At 38.5% G+C, this 20,702-nt stretch overlaps 1 protein-coding gene across 1 annotated transcript in view; it reads right to left on the bottom strand.

Moving 5' to 3' along the window:
- Positions 1-11,024: 11,024 nt before the first annotated feature.
- The window catches only part of LOC129776408 (uncharacterized), a 139,450-nt gene continuing 129,772 nt past the window's right edge, over positions 11,025-20,702 (bottom strand). The window contains exons 3-4 of the mRNA XM_055782034.1: positions 11,322-12,434; positions 11,025-11,259 (exon numbers count right to left, since the gene is read on the bottom strand). Coding sequence (XP_055638009.1) covers positions 11,025-11,259; positions 11,322-12,091 — 1,005 coding nt within the window. The 5' untranslated portion in view covers positions 12,092-12,434. The remainder of the gene's footprint in view (positions 11,260-11,321; positions 12,435-20,702) is intronic.

Here is a 20,702-nt window from a genome sequence, read left to right as displayed (position 1 = left end):
AACTTCTCGGATCACGTCTAAACTGCTTAACTACGCGCTTTTGATCTTTTTCACTGACGGAGCATCCATTTTTGCCGTTCTTCACCTTCCGGTCGATTGTTAGGTTCTCGAAGTATCGTTTTAGTACTCTGCTGACCGTGGATTGGATGATTCCCAGCATCTTATTCCTAAAAATTAAATTTCTACAGCGTTTTTTCCGTGATGCAATTTGATGTGACACACCCTTTAGTTTGTTCCCAGCTTTAAAAAAACAACATCAAGCTCAATTGTCCCATGTTGATATTCTATTCATAACTGTCCCACCATGTATTTTTTGTAGATCCATATCGAATAAATTGATTCAAGTACAAGAATTTTATGTCACACTTTCAGCAGGGCTGATGCACTCATTTCTGGTTTGGAAGAACGAACTAATTCTCAAACAAATAACAAAAAGTTTACCAGAACACGTGTACACCTTGTTAGCGAATGTCTAATAACAATGAGATTTATATTCTGCGAAGGTGTTGCAGATCACTCATTTCTTCATAAAACGATGTTCCTATGCATAATCTTTCGGCATTATTCGAGAATCTTTCGGAAAAACACAAAAAAAATTATTGTATATCGAAAAACAACATCAAGTTCAATTGTTCCATGTTGATATTCTAGGCATAACAGTCCCACCATGAATTTTTAAACCCGTAATCAAGCTTGATTGATTCAGTGAGGGGATCTCATCACATTTCATTAAACAATAGTATAGTGCTTATAAAAACCCGGTGTATTGCTAAATTGAAATGCTTGAAGCTTTTGGTAGACAAATTTGCGAGAAAACTTTGATTGCGTTTTTCTCAGTTGCTGATTTTGGAACATGGGACAACTATGCGTAGAACGGCTGTAATGCTTGAAGAAAATTTGGATTTGGAAAAAAAACATCAGGCAGATGGACAATACGTGTATTGACCGGATAATGTGTCATTGCATTACGCAAGAAAACCCAATCGTTCCTGAATACGATCTCATTTGTACACAAAAACCTCAACTCGACAACTTTGCCTCAGTGTCTCCCAATCGAATATTTCTTCGGAATTTTGAGCTCCTGTGTGTACAAAAATAAATGGAAAGCCAAGGATTGGAATAGCTCATTGGTAGAACCAAGAGATGCATTCGCAAAGTTAACATGAAGGCCATAAAATGTAGCTTTAATTTCAATAAATTAGTATAAACATAAATCAATTAAATCAGCTTGAGAAAGAAATTCCCAAATTTGATCCGTAGAAAGGTTCCAACAAGCAAATTTTTCGAAAAAGGAAAATAAGAGCCATTAATACATGAACATGAAATAGCAATTTTCGTTCTACAGTTCGACAACAAAAATAATTGATTAAATGATCTCATATTATTCTAAAATTCGCTCACAAAAACGGCTGCACCAGAAAAGATTTTATACTTCTGATAGCTACCGTTACCGATGTACAGAAAAAAGATCGTATTCTTTTCAGTTCATTATTTTTATAGCAGACATTGCGCCCATAAAGCAATAAATCTTCAAATCATGGCAACGTATATCAAAAGCCAACTCCGACTCATAATAGGTCGATAAATCGTTTTCGTTCGGCATAATAACAAAAAGCCCACGCAGCGCGAAGTGTGTTCAATTTAAACGCAATAAAATCACCATCCGTTCCGATCGTTAGATCCTACTGCAGTACAATCAATTCCGCTCACGCTCGCGGCGTGATTATGTTCATCGCCCCGCTTGTGAATGCCAATAAATCCGACAAATTTTACGACTCATCAATAAACACCACAAGTTCCGACGGATTCATTCCCGCGGGCGTTACCCACCTGTCACTATCGTCACCACGTTGCTGCTGCCAACGATGACAGCACAGAGTGATGATCGTGGGGATAATAATGATGTCGGCGAACAAGATGCCCGAGAGTCCTGATGAATCTTGTGGCAAGCAAAGCATAAATTATCTCTGCGAGATAATTGACACGTGTTCAACCATATCTTGTCAAACAATTCATTATCGGGCCCACAAATGAAGCCATTTTCAGCACCTCTCAGAAAAGGCGTGCCGTGTCCATGTGTGGCCACTCTTATCGTAATCTTTGACGGACACTCCAAACAAGACTTCATTCGCTTACGTATCGACGCAGCCCTAGAACGAAAACAGTGCCCGATGGCATCGGAGAGAGCAGAACATGCGATCCGCAATCAGCCCCCCCTCCGACACTATCCTGGGTAATCCGATGGTTGGTTTGCTTTATGGGGCGTGTTTGTGTCATTATACTGTACTTATCATATTCACGGAACACTTTTATTAACGATAGGAGTAACTTCTGAAGCGAGAGCATCATTATAAACGATTGTTTGGAAATTTCTATATATTTAGGGTCTAGCTGCTCAGAATGCTTTCTTGTTTACAGAAAAAAAACAAAGAAAAATTGTAAAAATGTATAGAAAATTTATTATTGGGTGTTAAAGATCAATTATTGTCAATCATTTTTATAGATTACTAGCTAACCCGGCAAACTTCGTCCCACCCATTTACTTGATTAATTCTCGAGTAATGCAGAAATTTGTGTTTTATTTGTATGGCAGCCACCCCTAAGAGAGGGGGGAGGGGTATCTAACCACCATAGAAACATTCATTGCACCCTAAAGTTTCCATATGCCTAATTTGGTTTAATTTGCTTGATTAATTCTCGGGTAATGCAAAAATTTGTGTTTCATTTGTACGGCAGCCCCCTCTAAGAGAGGAGGAGGAGTATCTTAACACCACAGAAACATTTATTGCATCCTAAAACCTCCACATGCCAAATTTGGTTTCATTTGCTTGATATATTCTCGAGTAATGCAGAAATTTGTGTTTCATTTGTATGGCAGCCCCCCCTTTGAGTGGGGGAAGGACTGTCTAACCATCATAGAAACATTTATTGCACCCTAAAACTTTCACATGCCAACTTTGGTTTCGTTTGCTTGGTTAATTTCCGAGTAATGCAGAAATTTGTGTTTCATTTGTATGGCAGCCCCCCCCCCCTTAGAGAGGGGGGAGGGGTCTCAAAATATCACGAAAACCTTCCCCGGCCCCAAAAACCCCTACATACCAATTTTCATGTCGATCGGTTCAGTAGTTTCCGAGTCTATAAGACAGACAGACAGACATCACTCCATTTTTATATATATAGACTAGCTAACCCGGCAAACCTCGTCCCGCCCAAAATTTGTTAATTGTTATCAATATCTTCAAACGTTCACGTTTTCTTACTAAGTGCAAGTTCATGAGTCCAATCGCAGAACTGTTCATTGATTGATCTTCTAATCGACCCCGTTGAATTTACCTTTAATTTAAAAAAATCTAGCACTTCTACCAAAACTCATCATTTTAATATCAGATTATTTTCAGACACAATTCTCGTTCAAGATTTTTCATCCCCTTGCAAATAACATGTTTCTCCGTTACATGGAATAAATGTTTTATACTGAAAATATGATAGAATAAAGACAGCCCTAAATCGGACAATTCCTTCCTCGAGTTCTGCTCTTATCAACACATTTGGCGATACTTTTAATTTAAATGTTTAAGTCCATGGAATATTTTTGGTTGAAATACGTGTAATATTTTTATGGGACCCCCTCTCTATTCCATAGGAGGGAGGGGTATCATACCAGGGGTAGAAACATTCCCCCACCCCTCAGAAAGGTGGGAGGAGTGTTGAACCACTTTAGAAATGTTTCTTGCACCCAAAAACCTCCACATGCCAAATTTGGTTCAATTTGCTTGATTAATTCTTGAATTATGAATTTCATTTGTATGGCAGACAGCGAAACCCGCCTTAGAGAGAGGGGAGGTGTGTCTATTCACCATGAGAACGTTTCGTATCCTCTAAAACATTCGCATGACAAATTTGGCTCCATTTGCTTCATCAGTTTTCGGATTATACAGAAATTTCTTTCATTTGTATGGCAACTCCCACTTAGAGAGGGGGTGGAGTGTCTAACCACCGTAAAAACATTTATTGCACCCTAAAACCTCCACACGACAAATTTGGTTTCATTTACTTGATTAATTCTCGAGTAACGCAGAAATTTGAGTTTCATTTGTATGGCAGCCACCCTTAGAGAAGGGGGAGTAGTATCTAACCACCATAGAATCATTTATTGCACCCTAAAACCTCCACATGCCAAATGTCGTTTCATTTGTTTGATTAATTCTCGAGTAGCAGAAATTTGTGTTTCATTTGTATGGCAGCCCCCTTTTAGAGAGGGGGGTGGAGAGTCTAACCATCACAGAAACATTTATTGCACCCTAAAACCTCAGTATGCCTAATTTGGTTTCATTTGCTTGATTAATTCTCGTGTAATGCAGAAATTCCTCCATTGATTGTGTTTCATTTGTATGGCAGTCCCTCTTAGAGAGGGGGAGGAGTATCTAACCACTATAGAATCATTTATTGCACCCTAAAACCTCTACATGCCAAATTTGGTTTAATTTACTTGATTAATTCCCGAGTAATGCAGAAATTCATTTGTATGGCAGCCCCCCCTTAGAGAGAGGGGTGGAGAGTTTAACCACCATAGAATCATATATTGCACCCTAAAACCTCCACATGCCAAATTTCGTTTCATTTGCTTGATTTATTTCCGAGTAATGTAGATATTTGTGTTTCATTTGTATGGCAGCCCACCAACACCTTGTTAGTGTTAGGTCACAATGTGAGTCGATGCGTATTATGAATTATTCTCCATTTGCCGATATTAGGCATTCACTAGTTGACAGAATCAATGGAGGAATGATCTTGGAATTATTTTGGAGATAATCTTGGATGTTTTCACTCTATTCTCCCCAAAGATTTGACGAGAGCCTGACTCAAAAGGAGGTTTTATTAGATTGATGTTCAAGTTGTTATTCAATCAATTCGTGGTCAATGTATGTTTTCGTCGTGTAGGTCTTGCTACTAACAATTTGTGGGGTCTAGGATATCATGATATCGAGAATTTTCTTTGGTATTGTAAAAAAGATAAATTCAAGACTTTAACTGACTGGTGATTTAGAGGTTTGAATGGGTATACTCACACATGGCAGATCATGATAGCTTGAATAGTCGCGATATTAATATTAACGGGTGTTAAATAAAAAATGAGCCTTGCTATAAATAGTAGAATAAGTTGAAATGTAAATACACTATAGATATACGAATAGATTTAAGAAATGAGTGTTCAACATTGTTACAATTTCCTTATATCCCATCCTTCTCCTAAAAATATGTCACCCTCCTAAACTCGAGTACACCGCGAGTAATCGGTTTTCCACCTTACTAACCATAGATGTAAGAAAATTGTTTATATATAGTTTGAAAATTATATTTAAGAATTCTGCTCCTTTAAACTTAAGTAACTGAGCCTGTAAAAATAAACGAATTAATAAAAAAAAAATAAAAAATGACAATTTTTTCAATACCTTTCAGTAACCAAATAAAGAGCGTAAAATTTTCTTTCTCCAAGAAAATTGCTCTTTGGGCTCCCTAGAAACAGTAGGCGTGATTTTAAGGAAGAAAATGTACCTGTCACTACGGTATATCATATCCTGGGTTCCCTGAACGTAGAGCGGAAGGTCGGAAGTGGTCGTCCGGTGACGATAATGACGAGGCAGAGGAAGACATCGTTAAAGAAGCTGTTTGACAACAAGGACGCAACCAGCCTGCGTGACGTCGGTCGGAAATATGGCTGCTCTCACGTATTGATCCATCGGACCCTCAAGATGGAAGGAATCGTCTGCAGGAAGAAGACGAGGTCTCCGGAGTACACGGAGGAGCAGATTGAGACGGTTAAATCACAGTGTCGGTGGATGACCAAAAAATACCGCGGGACGTCTTTCGTTCTGGACGACGAAAGCTATTTTCCGCTGTCCAAAACGCATATTCCAGGAAATGATAATTACTACTCCAGCGACAAGTCATCCACACCGCCTGAAGTGAAATACAAGTTCAAGCACAAGTTTGGAAAAAAGGTTATGTTGTACATCGCCATTTCCGACCGAGGCATTTCAAAGCCTTGGTTTAAGCCGAGCGGTCTGGCAATCAACCAACAAATCTATCGAGAAGAGTGCCTCGATAAAATCCTGCTGCTGTTCCTGAACGAGCATCACGCGGATGGGAAGTACGTCTTCTGGCCGGACAAGGCGTCTTCCCATTACGCCAAGAAGACGCTGGCGTATCTTGAGGAGAAAAAGATACCGTTCGTGCCGAAAGATCGTAACCCAACAAACTTGCCCCAGTGCCGCCAAATAGAGGATTTCTTTGGCTCACTCAGTGCCCTAGTGTATAAAAACAATTGGAGGGCCAAGGACACGCAGCAACTGTCTACAAGAATCCGGAATTGTATCCGAAAAATGGACGTAAGTGCCGTACAACGTTCTTGTGAGAGCATCGCGACAAAGTTGCGACGAACAGCAGACCACGGCCCTTACTCAAACATTCACTGACATTTTTTTGAAGAAAATACATGTTATTAATTATTGTTATTAATAAAAAAATACTGAAATCGATGAAAAAAAAAATTATTATTTTTTATATGTGATTGAAAAAATTCTCATTTTTTATTTAATACCCGTTATGTTACCCATATAAAGGGTGTCGCACATCAAATTGCACCACGGAGAAACCTAGTTGACCGACCTTTTTCGAACATTCAGACAATAAAATATAACCCATTAGTAAGCTTTTGGCATACTTATTTCATTCAACTTCAATACCATAACCGTGTGCTCGCTCCTTACGCTTAACTCCACACATAAAGTTCTGAAACAGATGGTTTTGTAGACACGTCTCGAGGTAGATCTGCTCGTTTACAGTGCCGGTAGTCACGAACGGCGCCCTCCGTTCGCTACATGAGCAGATTGCTTGTCAAATCATGTAAGTCTATATAATTTTTTTCCCTAGAAGTTAACATAAGAAACTGTTTTCCAAGGACCTCCATTTGAAGTATCAAAAGAATAAAAATTATCGATTTCTGAATTAACAACCTTCAATTATTACAAACAATCACAGGCTTGCGTCAAGCTCCCGTTCGTGCTCCTAGGCCAACGCCCATCTACTTTTATGAAGCCAAATTGAAAAAAATAAAAAAACTCAGCAAAATTGTTTTTCTTTTCTGCATAGGGCCACCTGTAATTATCGATTGTGCTTTTGTATCTCTTAAATTAATTAGATTGAATTTAGGTATTACGTCTTTCCCGGGCTATAAGGAACTCCATATCGATATCTATTTTGATTAGAATAAATATTTTGATAAGACAATCTTATGGTTTCTAACTATGCACATGGCAGGTTCAGAATAAAATTAGTTTATTTGTTATATTATTCATTAAGCAATCTACGCAACCAGTGTGGTCAGTCTCAAGGCTTACTGTACTATCTACTTTTATTAATCCATTCTTCTTACATATCTGAGAAATTGGATTCGGTGTCTTGAAGAGAGAAACCTACCGGAAAAAGCAGCCGTTAGCTGCCATAATGTAGCGAAGTCTGTGGTTAATTGCCACAGTTCGGACACCCAAATCAAGAAGATGTCCTCATCTTAACAGTTTTATGCATACTATAATTCATGGAAAAAACTATTACTACAATTCACTGCTCATTTGGCTGCTATTCTTCTTCCTCGGCATCTGCACCGATTTCGTCAAGGTCAACGACTGAGCACCAGCGTTTCATCCGGTCGGCTGAATATACTGTACGGAACTTCCGTCCAGCGTGGTCGCTTCCTGGATCGTCTCCGATTTGGTAGCGATCATTCTCCAACACCTTCGTTACAATAAATGGCCCCTTATAACGGGACTCCAGTTTCCTGCTTCCACGTGGTATAAACTGATCCTTCTTCACTAAAACCAGATCATCAACCTTGTACCGCTTTGCGGCCTTCCTCCTCTTGTCGAAATATTGCTTCTGTTCTCTCTGCTTCTGCAGGATAGCGGCTTCTGTCATGTTCCGGACCTTTGCTGGATCATGCCCGACATTTTCTCCTAGCTCATTGAACGTATAATCCCTAGGATTGTATGCCAACACCAGCGATGTTGGTGTTACCCTGGTCGTCGAATTCGGCGAATTATTGACCGCTCATTGTACCTGCTTGACACTATCATCCTGCGTGCGCATCGCCGTCAGAATCGTTTTGTTACTGCGTTCCACCTGGCCGTTACCACGGGGTGTTCCAACAGCAATCTTCAGATGCTCCAACCCGTTATCAATACAATACTTCTGGAATGTCTTAGCCGTGAATGCCGTTCCTCTATCCGAGATCACACGAGCAGGCAAACCTAAAATGCTCGCAATCTCCTCCATCATATTCAAAACTGGTCCTGTTTGCGTCGATTTAACCGCCTTAATCAACACAAACTTCGTGAATCCACAAACACACACCAACAGGTATTCATTTCCTTTCGACGAACGAAGGAATGGACCCAAATGGTCCAGATGCACCGTATGGAACGGTATTGGCGTCTTGGGAATGGGATGTAGGAAACCTTCTTCGCGTCCAACCTTTCCTTTATGGAATGCGCACTTCGGACAAGCCGTAATGTATTCCCTAATATATTTCCTCATCTTCATCAGAAACCAGATCTTGTATCTTGTCGCTGCAGCGAAACTAGAAAGTCAGAGTTGCTAATCTCAATCGCCAGCATGTTCTCCACAAGGATTCAAGTTTTGCCAAGACAATGACCCAGAGCTCAAGACATATAAAGTTCGTACATGGTTACATTACAATTACTCAAAAGTTATTGATATTCCTCCAGAATTGTTCGACATCAATCTCAGTAAAAAAACTGAGGAAGTTATCTGTGTGGGAAATTTAGAAACGATTGCATTTCTAAGAATAACGATTTTGAAAACCACTTGATGAAACATTTATGAATATTCCTTCCGAATACACAAAAAAAACTCGTAGATATGGCTAAAGACAGCTAAAAATAGTTGCAATGAACAAGGGATACCATACTAATGATGGAATTCGGAAATTGGCCAAGGCCTTCGAAATTGAGTAGAGATTTCAACCAGCGTACGAATATGAGTTTGAGTCAATTTTCATACATTATCACATACATTCGCTGTTTTTAGAGAAATAAAAACCATTATTCTGAATACGGATAGCAAACCTTTTAACTCTCATATGACACTATGATTTTATCTAAATAGAATGTTCCGAAGGCTTGTTTTCGGTTTTCAAAAGAAGGGAAAAGAGATCTTGGATGAGTACGATTACGAATTTGAGTCACTGTATATGTTTATTTTTCCTTTATTGTTTTGATTTTTATTATTAACGTTTCCATTTCTCTATTTCAACTTTTTCGCTCAGAATTCGAAAAGTGAGCAGATTTTCATTCCTTTCCTAGTTCCAAGGAGATAGCTAGTTCCACGGAGTTGGTCATCTCTGCAACAAGAAGCTTAAACAAGAAGTCCATAATATTATCTTATTGTAAATTTTGTCATTATTTATATTGTAACATTTTTCGAAAAGATAATAGAGTTTTTATGCCTTTTTGAGAAATAACATTGGCATTGTTCTACTCACAGAGGCTTTTCCCTATTCATAATCACGGCTCATTGTTTCTTAATGTTGCTGAGCCATTTAAAAATAAATTTAGTACAAAAAAGGCACCAGATCCCGGCGTTTTATGCCTGTAACTTTGTACAGGTCATTTTGTTGGGTCAATAAACAAAATGTACATGGTCGGTTTTTGGAATTCGGTGATGGAAATTTTAATGGCCTCCGAAGCTCCTTTTCGATGCCTTCAATCTGCTGCTAAAACGCGTTCTCCATTGTAGTTTTTTGACAAGATCGCATATTAATTTAATAGTAGCGAGTAGTATATTTCCTGCTCCAATAAAATTATTGGGATAAATCCATAATTTAACAATTCACGGAAATAAATGCACCAGTAGTGAACGATTGGTGCCCAACATATCGTTTTCGTTTTGCTTTGATTTAACATTCTATTTGAATGATCATTCTACAGTTCAAGAATCAGTCAAACGATCACGCGGGCTACTGGCGAGTTAGGTTATAATAGAACATGTTTGTTGAGCCTCTCTTCGTTTCCCAACATATCATCCTTCCTGATTATATCACAAAACGGCGATGATTTGCCGTTTTTACCCTACATATTCCAACAGATTGTACGCCAGAAGCTGTGAAGCGCACGACCAACTTGTCAGATATTGTGTTCGAAGCATCGCCGGACGGACTCAGCGAAAAGTGTGAATGAAAGGGGCATCGCGCCGAAATGTGATAATTGAAGAATAAACAGCCTTAACAGTTCCCCTTTCAACCGCATCATCGTTCATTCTTTTTTGTTCCTTCTCGAACAGTTCGTTGCGACCCGTGGATTATATCTTCTCGGAGATTTCGGGCTGCTCATGAGTGGTTCATGTTTCGTTTCGATCATGTTCTGGGCAGCGATTTTGACCTACGCTTACAATTCCAACTGTGAAAAGGTTAAGCCATGCTTCGAACATGTTCTGGGCAGCGATTTAGACCTACGCTCACAATTCCAACTGCGAACAGGTGAAGCCATGCCATCTTTTTAATTCAATTTTTATTAACATGAGTATCTCGGTGCGATTAAAATTTATGAATATGTGGAGGAATATATGAAATTGAAATATATTTTCAAGCTTCACGATTGCTCGGGGATCATGGTTTACTTTTGTTATGCTAGATTGAAACAAAATGTTGATTTTTTTTTCTTAAGTTTGTCATGGGAATGAAACAGCTCGTGCTTTGTTTCGGGTCATGTCAAACTATCCGCCTCCCACATCGCTCGTTTAATAAAATGTTCAAAGAATTTATCCTATTTCTGTCATCATAAGTCAAATAAAAACCACCTTTCGGCGATTCGTCCCAAACATCGCACTCTTTTGAACGAGGCCGAAAAGTCACTCGCTGAAAAATCTGTCCCGCTTGAAGTTAATCTCCCGATTCAATCTGATCATTTATATCCATTAGGACGACGGACACATTCGCAAACGAAATCGGGCTACTTACCAGTATTTGAGGTGGCGATAAATCGTCTTCGCTTTCCGGCCCGGTTTGGCACGCTGTAGAGTGCGTTTATCGCCGCGCTGGATTTGGCTGGCGTTCCTCCATTTTTCACCCGGGAGGACGGATGTCTGTGCATTGAGGGCGAAACACTTTTTGGTTTACGGGTAGTGCTGTCAACAGGAGTTCTCGAGCGCGACAGTGGAAACGAGGGAGGTGCTGATACGGAGGCACTGAAAACGACAGACAAGCGATTAATTAGATCTTTCACCGAATCATCGTAAGGGGCACTTACTTGATCACTTTTTTGTATTTGCAGAAAAAATCTGGTCGAATCCGATTGCGCATCAAAAACAACTCACAGGCACGCAGGATATCGATGTTGGTTCGGATGTTCAAATCATTCTTGTCGTGCAAACTGAACGGACCAAGAGATTCACCTTGAAACTCCGGAATGTTGTTGAAAAAGTCGGACGTCTTGTCGTAATCGTTTTCCTGTTCCTCTCCGCCTCTCCGACCATCGAACGAATCTCCCAGTGACCCTGGAACCTCGTCCCCCTCACTGCCAACATCCGTTTGTTCATCACAACTGAGGCTACTGCAGCTGCTAGCGTTGGTTCGTCGCAACCGTCGATGCCGTTGTCCTGCGCCATTCCGCTCACATGTGTATCTGCTGCCAACCCTGTCACCTGTCGCTCCCCCGCCAGCTACATTCGTTACAATTTCGCCATTGTCATTCTTGCCTTTCAATTGTTCTCTGGTACTCCAAATCGCACTGTCGGTATCCTCCTTCGCCGGACTCTTTCCGCTGCCTCCGCTGGAACCAGGAACGCTGACACCGGCTGCGCTCGGAACACTGCTACCACATCGGCTGGTCTGACAAAATTTCATCTCATTATTCGTCAGCACCACAAACTCGTCCGGGTTGTCGCTGTCGAAAATGTTACGGTGCAGCCGTTTGACATCGATTTCTTTTAGATCGATGATTCGGTTGAATTCATCATATGATCGTAAGTAGTCCTGATAGTTGTTGGCCTGTTCGTACGTTTGGTCTGGCAGCAACATGTCACCATGCTTCTCAGCTCCTCATCGGCTAGAAACAGGTTTTTCAGAGCCGCGCTCTTCCGGATAGTGGGGAACCATACGAGGCGCGAGACGAGATCTTCAATTTTCGAGGGAAAATGTCGTTTGGAATTCGCAGGTTTTTGTTTTCGTTCCCGGCTTCACTCTGCGTTTCTCAGTTCGTTCGAGCGAATAAGCTTTTATAGTTGGTGTTTGTTTTAAATTTTTAATTTCATTTGTTTCTTTCGTTGTCCGAATGTTGCTACTGTTGTTCATGTGTGTACACTTTTTTGGTGATGCGTATGAGGACAGGTTTGGAAACAGTATAGTATGATTTGGGGTGTTCCTGTAATAGATTTGGAGATGAGATAAAAATCATCTTTAGTATTCGTTTTGTAGCAGATAAGCTTTCGTATGACTTGTTTGATATTTGAAGATTCGATTCAACTACAGTCATCCCCGAATAATGGGTCACCCAGTTTCATGGGTCAGCCGATGTTCGTAATTGACTTTATGATTCACGATTCAAACGATTCAATAATCAAATTTTATTTTACAGGAGACAAAACAAAAACATTTTTCGTTATGCTGGACACCAACACATTCAACCTCAATGTGTGTTCGTTATAAATTTTCCCGATGGATGTCAGCAGAGTTTGAGTAAATGTGCCCTTCATCTGACATCATCCGTTGAGTGAAAAATCAAGTCTGTCTAATCTGGGATATATCGTGAAAAAACATCCATCCCACCCATCTTCACAGAATAAAAAAAACACCTTCCTTGGTTAGACCGGAGCAACCGTCGATGAAGACTAGTTCTCAACCGTCTCCGACTTGGTCACATTTCCTTTACTTACTCAGAACTACCCTTATGGTCCTGATATGCAGCACCCATATCCATTAGCTTTCCTTACTGGATTGTCAGCATACCAAAGCTACTCGAGGCCGGTTCAATAGGTCAAACTAATAGAGACACTTTCAGCCGAGACAAACCCCAAGAAACAAATTTGATTACGTTCCCGAAAAACTCGACTTCTTTGATAACATTTAATTCAACCATCGGAGACGAATGAATCGAAAGAGTTAAAGTCTTCGTAAACAAACAAATTAAAAAGAAGAAGATCAAGAAGGAGAAGAAGAAACTCATATTTAAGACACGATTAATCAATGTTCCATCTAGCGACCAGACGACAGCGACAGCGAGGCTCGAAAATGGTCTTTTTCAAGGGCGGTAGAAAGAAGTTTAGTTTTCGTTTCCAAATTGAAAAATACCAAACGCATATTTCATGGCAAACCATTGTTTTATTCAACAAACGCGCGAGCGATAGGCAAAGCAGCAATGTTTTCAAATTAATTTCCAGCCTCAACACACGACATTCGTTGATCACTGTCTAGAGTGGCATTAACACGTTAAGCCCCAATTTTTTGACGTAGGACGTAGGTTTTTCATTTCTGTACCGGGGTGTGAGTTCAAAGTTTCGAAAACGAGAGAGTTACGCCGGACTGCAAGGTTCTGAACGTTAATACCTCTTTTCCGGCTGAACGGAGTGGTATGATAATCATTTCATTCGAAAGACAAAATGTATATGATATATGATTGTTGATTATTGACCCGACAACTTGTTTCAATAGCTTTCAAATTGCTTAGAAAACAGGTTATTGAAACCTATTATAAACTCGCATACGCTCTGGAAATCCCTTCAGTTGTTGCGGCGATGTGAGATGAGGACGGTCGCACTCAGACTCTTATGCATTATGGTCTTCTTTTTCAATTTCATTTCTCATCTGCAGTTGAACAGAACAGATGGCTATAAAAAATGACGCTTCCTTTGCTTTCGTTCATTTCTACCTCTACTCTCGCACCGTAAGGACTCGTTTCATTGGGACCAAGCAGACAGCTCGTAAATCTATCGGTGGTAAGGCACCACGAAAGCAGCTCGGAAAAGCGCACCAGTCGCAGGAAGTGTGAAGAAGTCACATCGCTACCGACCGGGAACCGTCGCTTTGCGTGAAATTCGTTGCAATCAGAAGTCGACCGAATTACTGATCCGCAAGCTACTTTTTTGCAGCGTTTGGTTCGTGGAATCGACCAGGACTTCAAAACCGACTTGCGCTTCCAAAGTTCCGCGATTATGGCACTGCAGGAGGCCTATTCGAAGACACCAGTTTGTGCGCTATTCACGCAAAGCGCGTCACATCATGCCCGAGGACATACAGCTGGACTATCGTATCCGAGGAGAGCGAGCTATTACCTTAGCATATAACCAACGACCCTTTTCAGGGACACCAAATTTGATGGATTAGAGTTCAGAAAAGTTTTTGCAGGCCGAGCTGGAAGGAGTATATAGGTGGTGTCGATGATAATTCGATACCGATGGGTGCTATTGACTATGGATTTGATAATGACGAATACGAAATATATGATAGTGGATATTTCACCATATCGAAAAAATCACTTTGATGAAAGCTGCGTTATAAAGTTATTTGTGTACAAATACCACAATCGATAGTCGATTCTAATTTGGGTTGGGTATTTTCTCGGAGGACTCGATTCCTTCTTTGAGCATTAATAATCTCTTTCTGACAAAACTAAGAGGTATGATAATCATATTATTCGAAAAATAAAATGCAAATGTTTTCTGCCAATCTCCTTTCAACCTCCAACATCTCTTTCTCCAGTTTTTCGTTTTCCAATTCCATTTCTCCTCTGCAGTCGGACCTAACCTATCCTATAATCCGAGGTATCGGTATCGAGGTATCGAGGTATAGATTTGATAGTGAAGAACACGATAGGATATGGTATAGTGGATATTATCGAAGTGGATATTATATTACATATCAATATTTGTTTACGATTGCTGCAATTGTCGTTGTTATCGAGGGTTATTGGGTATTTCCGAGGAGGAATCGATTCCCCCTTTTGGCGTTTATAATTCTTTTCTGACTAAACGAAGTGGTATGATAATCACTTTTATTGTTAAGTCAACGTTAGTCCTACGTCCACTTTGCGGTTATATCAAAGATATAACCCACTTCTAGTTTTTCTGCTGTGCTTTCCATTCAGCCCGCATTAAGAGCGTTTGCACAATTTCAGTCTCGGTCCCAGTTCCTAAAGATACTTATTGTATAAATAAAAAAAGGTCCGTAGTAGTCACATTTTGTAAAACATCCGAAAACAACCGTCCCGAAATTTGTCAATGAGTGGTAGAGTCTTGCTTTTTTGTTTTGGTTATGCCTTTCACATTATCTGATCACTGATGTAAACGACCTTACAGATGGATAGTTCAACAATTTCTGTAGTGATTAAACATAGTTTTCATGCTAAAATATTTTTTTTTCGTGTTTGTACCTCATTTTTAGTTCTTTATTGCGTTATCCGCGATTTTCGTTATACGCGGAGATCCCCGACTATTTTGCGGATATTCGGGGTTCTACTGTATTATCAATGAAAAATCAAAATTAATCGGCTGATTCACATGTCATTAATTGGCAACCTTGCCATTTCGGCTAATAACCTGGAAAATTCGTGTTTTAATACTGTTTACCAAATTCTGCTGAACGGATTTCTCGATATTTTTCGATGTTACTGAAATTGCGACCTTGAGCTCTTCAATCGTGGTGTACCGTTTTCCCTCAGTGTAGATTCCACGTACAAGGAACCCCCCAAGATTTTGAACAGGATTCAAGCGCTTTCCGTTTTACTCTCTTCTGTGTATACTTATAACAGTTCGGCTGAAAAGTTCATAAGGTTGACGTCTAGATGGCGCCTCTTGCAAAAATCTTCTTGACTATCACAAAGCACCATCTTTCAATGGTTACGTGTCAAAATTTGACAGCAATCGGTCGATTGTCTCGTGAGTTACAGCATTGAGAGTAAAGCAACTTTTGTTATTGTGCTGTTTCATCAAGACAATGCACCGTGTCACAAATCAATGAAAACGATGGCAAAATTGCAAATTGCAAAAATGAATTGGGCTTCGAATTGCTTCCGCATCCACCGTATTCTCCAGATCTGGCCCCCAGCGACGATTTTCTGTTCGCAGACCTGAAGAGAATGCTCGCTGGCAAGAAATTTAAGACCGATGATGAATTGATTACCGAAACTGAGGCCTATTTTGAAGAAAAACCGAAAGAGTACTATGCAAATGGTATCGAAAGGTTGCAAGATCGTTGTATCGCCCTCGAAGGCAAATAGGTTGAATAATAAAATTAAAGTTTGCAAAAAAATAGTTTCACTGTGTTACCTTATAAACTTATCAGCCGAACTGTTAACATCCAATTTAATTTTATAATATGAAGTAATATTCACATGTATCGATATCGGTATCAATCAGAATTTCCCAGTTATTCAAAAGTAATAAAAAGGTTCGACCACCCCTTTTTTCGATAACGCGTTTTAAACGGTGAAAAAAAATCTTTCATGTACAACTCTAACATCACGACTTCGATGCTGTTGAAAATCCGAGTTATTTCTTCTTTAAGTTCCTCCAAATTTTGTGGCTTATTAACATAGCAACGGTCCTTCACGTACTCCCAGAGGAAGTAATCGACGACGAGAAAAGTTGAAATTCTTACCATAAGAGGACAAAGTTTCATTAAGGCTTCGGTTGCTCGAGTAATACGATTTCACTAAAAAATACACGTTCTTGTAAATGGTACATCTTGGCACTAAAAACCATCCGATCAGACTGAACGAGTAGCTGAATATCATTGTCCCGAAGTGGGAATGCAGTGTTACAATCGGCGGAGCGAAAAATAAATTCTATAAGGAGCTATTCGATTTTTTGCGTGAGCGTATATTCTGAATGACCCTGCATATTAAATGATTTTTTTTATTTTAATATCTAGGTCGATATAAATGCCCCTTTTTATTATTAAGAATCTCAATAATTGACTAACAGCTGGAAAATATTCGATTAATTCATGGTCGATTTATTTAAAAAAATCAAACATTACTATTCTCTCGAACAATAAAGAAATTCAAGCAACCTGGCCAAGATGGCTGCCATCTAAATAATAGCGAAAGAACCGCAATATTATCAAGAAGCAAATTAGCCTAAACCTGTGTGTTTCGATGAGAGAATTCGTTCTTGAAATCTGATTCGAATCAAAAGGTAAAATATACTTAGTTTGTTAATATTGCAACAGAATAATTTTATCATCGAGAAAAATCATGAAAGCATTTTTTACTCTGCTAACCTTTTCAATGCGAGACAAGAAAAAAAATTACACATAAATATATAGAACAATTCCAAATGAAATCGACAAATAACAAAAACATGAGTATTTTTGATTCGAATGAAAGTTTGTATTCCGCTTGGGTTGGAGGAAATATGAGTTTTCCACAGCAATTGGGAATTTTTTGACTCAAGTGTAACTTTTGAAAAGGGCGTATCGATTTTAGCAAGAAAAATCTTTGATAATTTATATCTGAAAAACTATGAGTCGTATCGAAATAGTGTCTTAGAAAGAGTTATAGAGTATTGATGTTAAAACGTGAAAAAAATATACGCTGAGAAAAAAAATTAGCACTCTTTTTGTTATTTACAAAAAAAAACTTTGATTTGCAATATCTAAAATATATATTGTTTATTTTTTTTTATTTTTTTCATATAAAATAGAAGTCATGTAGAAAATTCCGAAAAATGAGTTCAAGATGGTAAAACTATTTTTGACACACTTTGTGGAACATCGAATTTTTATGATTTTTTCCAAATACATCATTATGGTGAAAATATATGTTTAGGAGTACCCATTTTATGTTTAGGAGTTTTAAACCACATGTCTTCAAATGTTTTTCAACATAACTCCTAAACATATATTTTTACGATAATGATGTATTTGAAAAAGTTGTTGAAAATTATAAGCAAATTAATAAAATTTCATGAACATGACGGTATAACACGACAAATGTATTTAAAGAGCCTATTTACTCTAAAAAAGACAATAAATTAGATTTTTTTAAATATCTCGAGAATGACTGCATGAAGGAGATTGATAAAGAGATTTTTTGTTTTAAATCACATCAGGATTCATAATTTGTTACTAAGAATGATTGTTAACATACAAAAATTCGTAGTTTCGAAAATTCATAAAAAATTCGATGTTTTACAAAGTTCGTCAAAAATAGTTTTACCATCTTGGACTCATTTTTTTAAATTTTCTACATGACTTCTATTTTATATGAAAAAAATTAAAAAATACATAATTTAAAAAAAAAAAATACAATAAATTGGAAATGTTTTTTCGATTTCTGGAGAATCGCTACATTTAGAAGGAGATTGATAATGACCTTTTTTAATTTAAACCACATCAGTATTCATCATTTGTGGCTAAACATAATTGTTAACATACAAATTTTCGAAGTTTCGAAAATTCATGAAAATTCGATGCTCCACAAAGTTCGTCAAAAATAGTTTTACCATCTTGAACTCATTTTTTAAATTTTCTATATGACTTCTATTTTATATGGAAAAAATAAGAGATAAAATTAAAAAATACATATTTTAGATATTGCAAATTAAAGTTTTATTTTGTAAATAAAAAAAGAGTACATCTTTTTTCCTCAGTGTTTTTCACATTTAAACACTAATACTCTATAACTCTTTCTAAGACACTGTTTCGGTAGGACTCATAGTTATTGAGATTAGAATTATCAAAGATTTCTCTTACCAAAATCGATACGCCCTTTCCAAAAGTTACACTTGAGTCAAAAAAATCCCAATTGCTGTAGAAAACTCATATTTCCTCCAACCCAAACGGAACACAAACTTTCATTCGAATCAAAAATACATGTTTTTCAAATCTGCATTTTTAGGACGATTTCATTTGAAATTGCTCTATAGTATAGTTTTTACTGTGTCCAATAAATCAATAGGACTAACGATACAAATGGAATTGTTGACAATAGTGTCAACTAAATTAATTATCAATCATAATCACTAAGCATAATTCTTTTGACAAGACTGCTGAAATATTTCTTTAGTGTTTGATAATTTCTCCATAAAACAACGCTTATGCTAGCTTTATGTATTTCAAAACATACGAGTATTAATATTTAACCCAGCATGTGAATCAGTACGAATAACGCATCCACCCTGATCTTAATATCCCTCGAAGGCATACGAGCTAATGTAAGATAAATAAAAGTTGAATTCTTAGGCATATAAATCGTTCTGCTGAGCCTCGAGCGATCCTGCTACCTTGTTCAACTTGCGAGAGGTGCGCGTATGATCATTCAGACAACTAGACAAACACACAATTTACCCCACCCCTTGCGGTCAATCGTCACATCACGGGAACACACGTCGTGGTCTCATCACCTCAAGACCCATCCACTTCATTCGATGACAGCCATGGAGCCGTCCACTTCACATGAATGATGGTGTAACAATTGTGGACAAACAAGTAAACAAAAATATCAGAGCAGTAGGAGGGGTACTTGGACTCGAAGTAGTCCATTTCGATTTGCTGATCGATGTTAAATCGTTTTTTTTTTGCAAGGGGACTGAGGAAAGCAACTTTCGGAAGCCGTGTTGGCCCATGGGAGTTTGATGGCGGAGTAACAATTGTATTCGGCTTCCATAGGAAGCACTTCTCTCGTGGTGAAGGTTTGGAAACCATTTGTGAATAATTCAACATCTCCGTTTGGACTGCTCTATTGGACTTCAATTGGTATGAACAGCAGAGTACTTTGCATTCAGGAAGACATGTAAAACTTCGCAGCATTGTTGAGCAAACCCTGAAATTTGGGTTCAAGAGAGGTTGGCTATACATATTCGGCACCCCATGAGTAGTGATGAGAGATGCTCCCATTGATTTCGTTCCGAACTAATCATCCCGTTAATGGTCATGGCTTCAATTTATCATACGATTGCTTTGGAGTTTGGAGCATCTCAATTCGTCCATCTTCCGTTTCTAATGAGATGCTTCCACACAAACTGCTGGAGATCACCCCTCACAAATTAGTTATAATGTTACACATATTAGCATTATTTATTTTTATTTGGATAGATATGCCTATTCGGTCCCAATAAAACTCGATTCGGGTTCACAGCTATCGGTCCAATTATTGATTGCAGTCATTCCGTTTGGTTTGGTTTCTAATGGGCTATCGCCCTAATTTGTATATTCTTTTGAGTGGTTGTTGGGAGAACCGTCCGTCGAGGTTTGTCGCTGTGCTCTGTAATCTTATATATATATACTATGATCTAATTTATTGTCTGTTTTGGGTGGAAATTTGTTCTCTCCATGAGAATCGTTTCACATCTTAATCAGCGCAGAACGGCTAGTGGAATGTTCTGACACAAGGAATGCCATATGAGACGTAGGTAACTAAGCGTGAATAGAAGGTTAATTATAATTTTGGATCATCATTCAAATCTTTGCTGCTAATATATTAAGCTGTGAAATGTCACGATCGTTTTTGGTGAACTGGGTTCATATCATTATGATGACGAATGAACAGTTTCCCGTACACGAAATACAAAATACTGCATAAATTATTTGCCACAGAGAAGTTCAATAATATGATTACGCCATCACGGAAGCTCTGCTGCACTGTATTCCCCTACATAAAGTATTCCCACAAGCAATGCATCATGTACCGGTAATG

This window comes from Toxorhynchites rutilus, chromosome 3 (assembly GCF_029784135.1).
Source record: "Toxorhynchites rutilus septentrionalis strain SRP chromosome 3, ASM2978413v1, whole genome shotgun sequence".
NCBI classification, from domain to species: Eukaryota; Metazoa; Arthropoda; class Insecta; order Diptera; family Culicidae; genus Toxorhynchites; species Toxorhynchites rutilus.
The sequence above is the reverse complement of the archived record's forward strand: the minus strand, read 5'-3'. Positions and strand labels throughout refer to the sequence as shown.